General features: G+C 61.0%; 1 protein-coding gene across 1 annotated transcript; it reads left to right on the top strand.

Moving 5' to 3' along the window:
- The first annotated feature begins 136 nt into the window (after positions 1–136).
- Positions 137–1327, top strand: LOC102879972 (E3 ubiquitin-protein ligase UHRF1-like). The gene is made up of 3 exons (XM_006925277.3): positions 137–293; positions 391–498; positions 726–1327. The coding sequence occupies exons 1-3, from the start codon at positions 252–254 to the stop codon at positions 867–869; spliced, it is 294 nt and encodes a 97-aa protein (XP_006925339.2). The 5' UTR covers positions 137–251; the 3' UTR covers positions 870–1327.
- Positions 1328–1333: the final 6 nt, after the last annotated feature.

The following is a 1333-nucleotide window of genomic DNA, read 5'->3' as shown; positions in this document are numbered from 1 at the left end:
CGCCTCACTCGGTGCGGCGCGTACGCCCGAGAAGCTGGGATTCCTTCGTGAGCGTAAGCTTAAGTGGCCCCGTGTCTTGGACAGCACAGGGTGGCAGGAGCCAGTCGTGTCTGCAGGACTGGGGCGCGGGGCGGGCCGAGGGCAGGGGGTGATGTCCGTGTCGTCACAGGTACTGTCCTGAGTGTCGAAATGACGCCAGCGAGGTGGTGCTGGCCGGAGAGAAGCTGAAAGAGAGTAAGAAGAAGGCGAAGATGGCGTCGGCCACGTCGTCCTCACAGCGGGACTGGGGCAAGGTGAGGTGGCCCTCGCCCCGTGCGCCCCGGCCACCCCGCATCCCCCGCACTCCGCGCCCGCTCACGCTGCTCTCCGTTCTGTTTCTGGCACGGACAGGGCATGGCGTGTGTGGGGCGCACCAAGGAGTGCACCATCGTGCCATCCAACCACTACGGACCCATCCCGGGGATCCCCGTGGGCACCATGTGGCGCTTCAGAGTCCAGGTACCGGCAGACGGGCACTGCTGTCCGGAGGCCCCTCCGCCCGGGGCCGCCAGCCCTCGAGCAGGTGGCGGCCCGTGCTGTCGGGGAAGAGGGTCTCATGACAGGCGTGTCACCTTCAGAGGGAGAGCCAGGCCGCCGGCTCTGCAGGCGGCAAAGGACGTGTGGGGTTGAGCGTCTCTACAGGCGCCGGCCAGAAGGTGCCACTCGCTTCTCGGTGGTTTCCGCAGGTCAGCGAGTCGGGGGTCCATCGACCTCATGTCGCAGGCATCCATGGCCGGAGCAATGATGGGGCGTACTCCCTGGTCCTGGCCGGGGGGTACGAAGATGACGTGGTAAGCGGGGCTTGGGGGGGGCTGGTATTTATTTTCTAATTGTAGTAAAATACGCATAACATAAAATGTACCGTTTAACCATCCGTAAGGGCACGGCTCAGCGGCATTAAGCACACGCACGTTGCTGTGCCACCGTCCTCACCGTCCGTCACCAGAACTTTCTCATCGTCCCAAACTCACCCTCTGTCCCCATTACACACTCACTCCCCTCCCCCAGCCCCCGGCTCCACCATCTGTGTCTGTGAATCCGACTTCTCTGGGGACCTCCTGTGAGTAGGATCACAGCGTTTGTCTTTTTGTGACTGGCTTATGTCACTGAACGTGATGTCCTCCAGGTTCATCCATGTCAAGCAGGTGTGTCAGAATATCGTTTTAAAGGCCTCATACTATTGCATTGCCTGGATGGACCACGTTTTTATCCATCACGTGTCAGTGGACCCATGGTTCGCTTCCTCCTCTTGGCTGTTGTGAATGATGCTGCTGTGAACACGCGTGTACAGATA

This window comes from Pteropus alecto, unplaced genomic scaffold, assembly GCF_000325575.1.
Source record: "Pteropus alecto unplaced genomic scaffold, ASM32557v1 C18501759, whole genome shotgun sequence".
Classification (NCBI taxonomy): Eukaryota; Metazoa; Chordata; class Mammalia; order Chiroptera; family Pteropodidae; genus Pteropus; species Pteropus alecto.
This window is presented reverse-complemented; position numbering and strand designations above follow the sequence as displayed.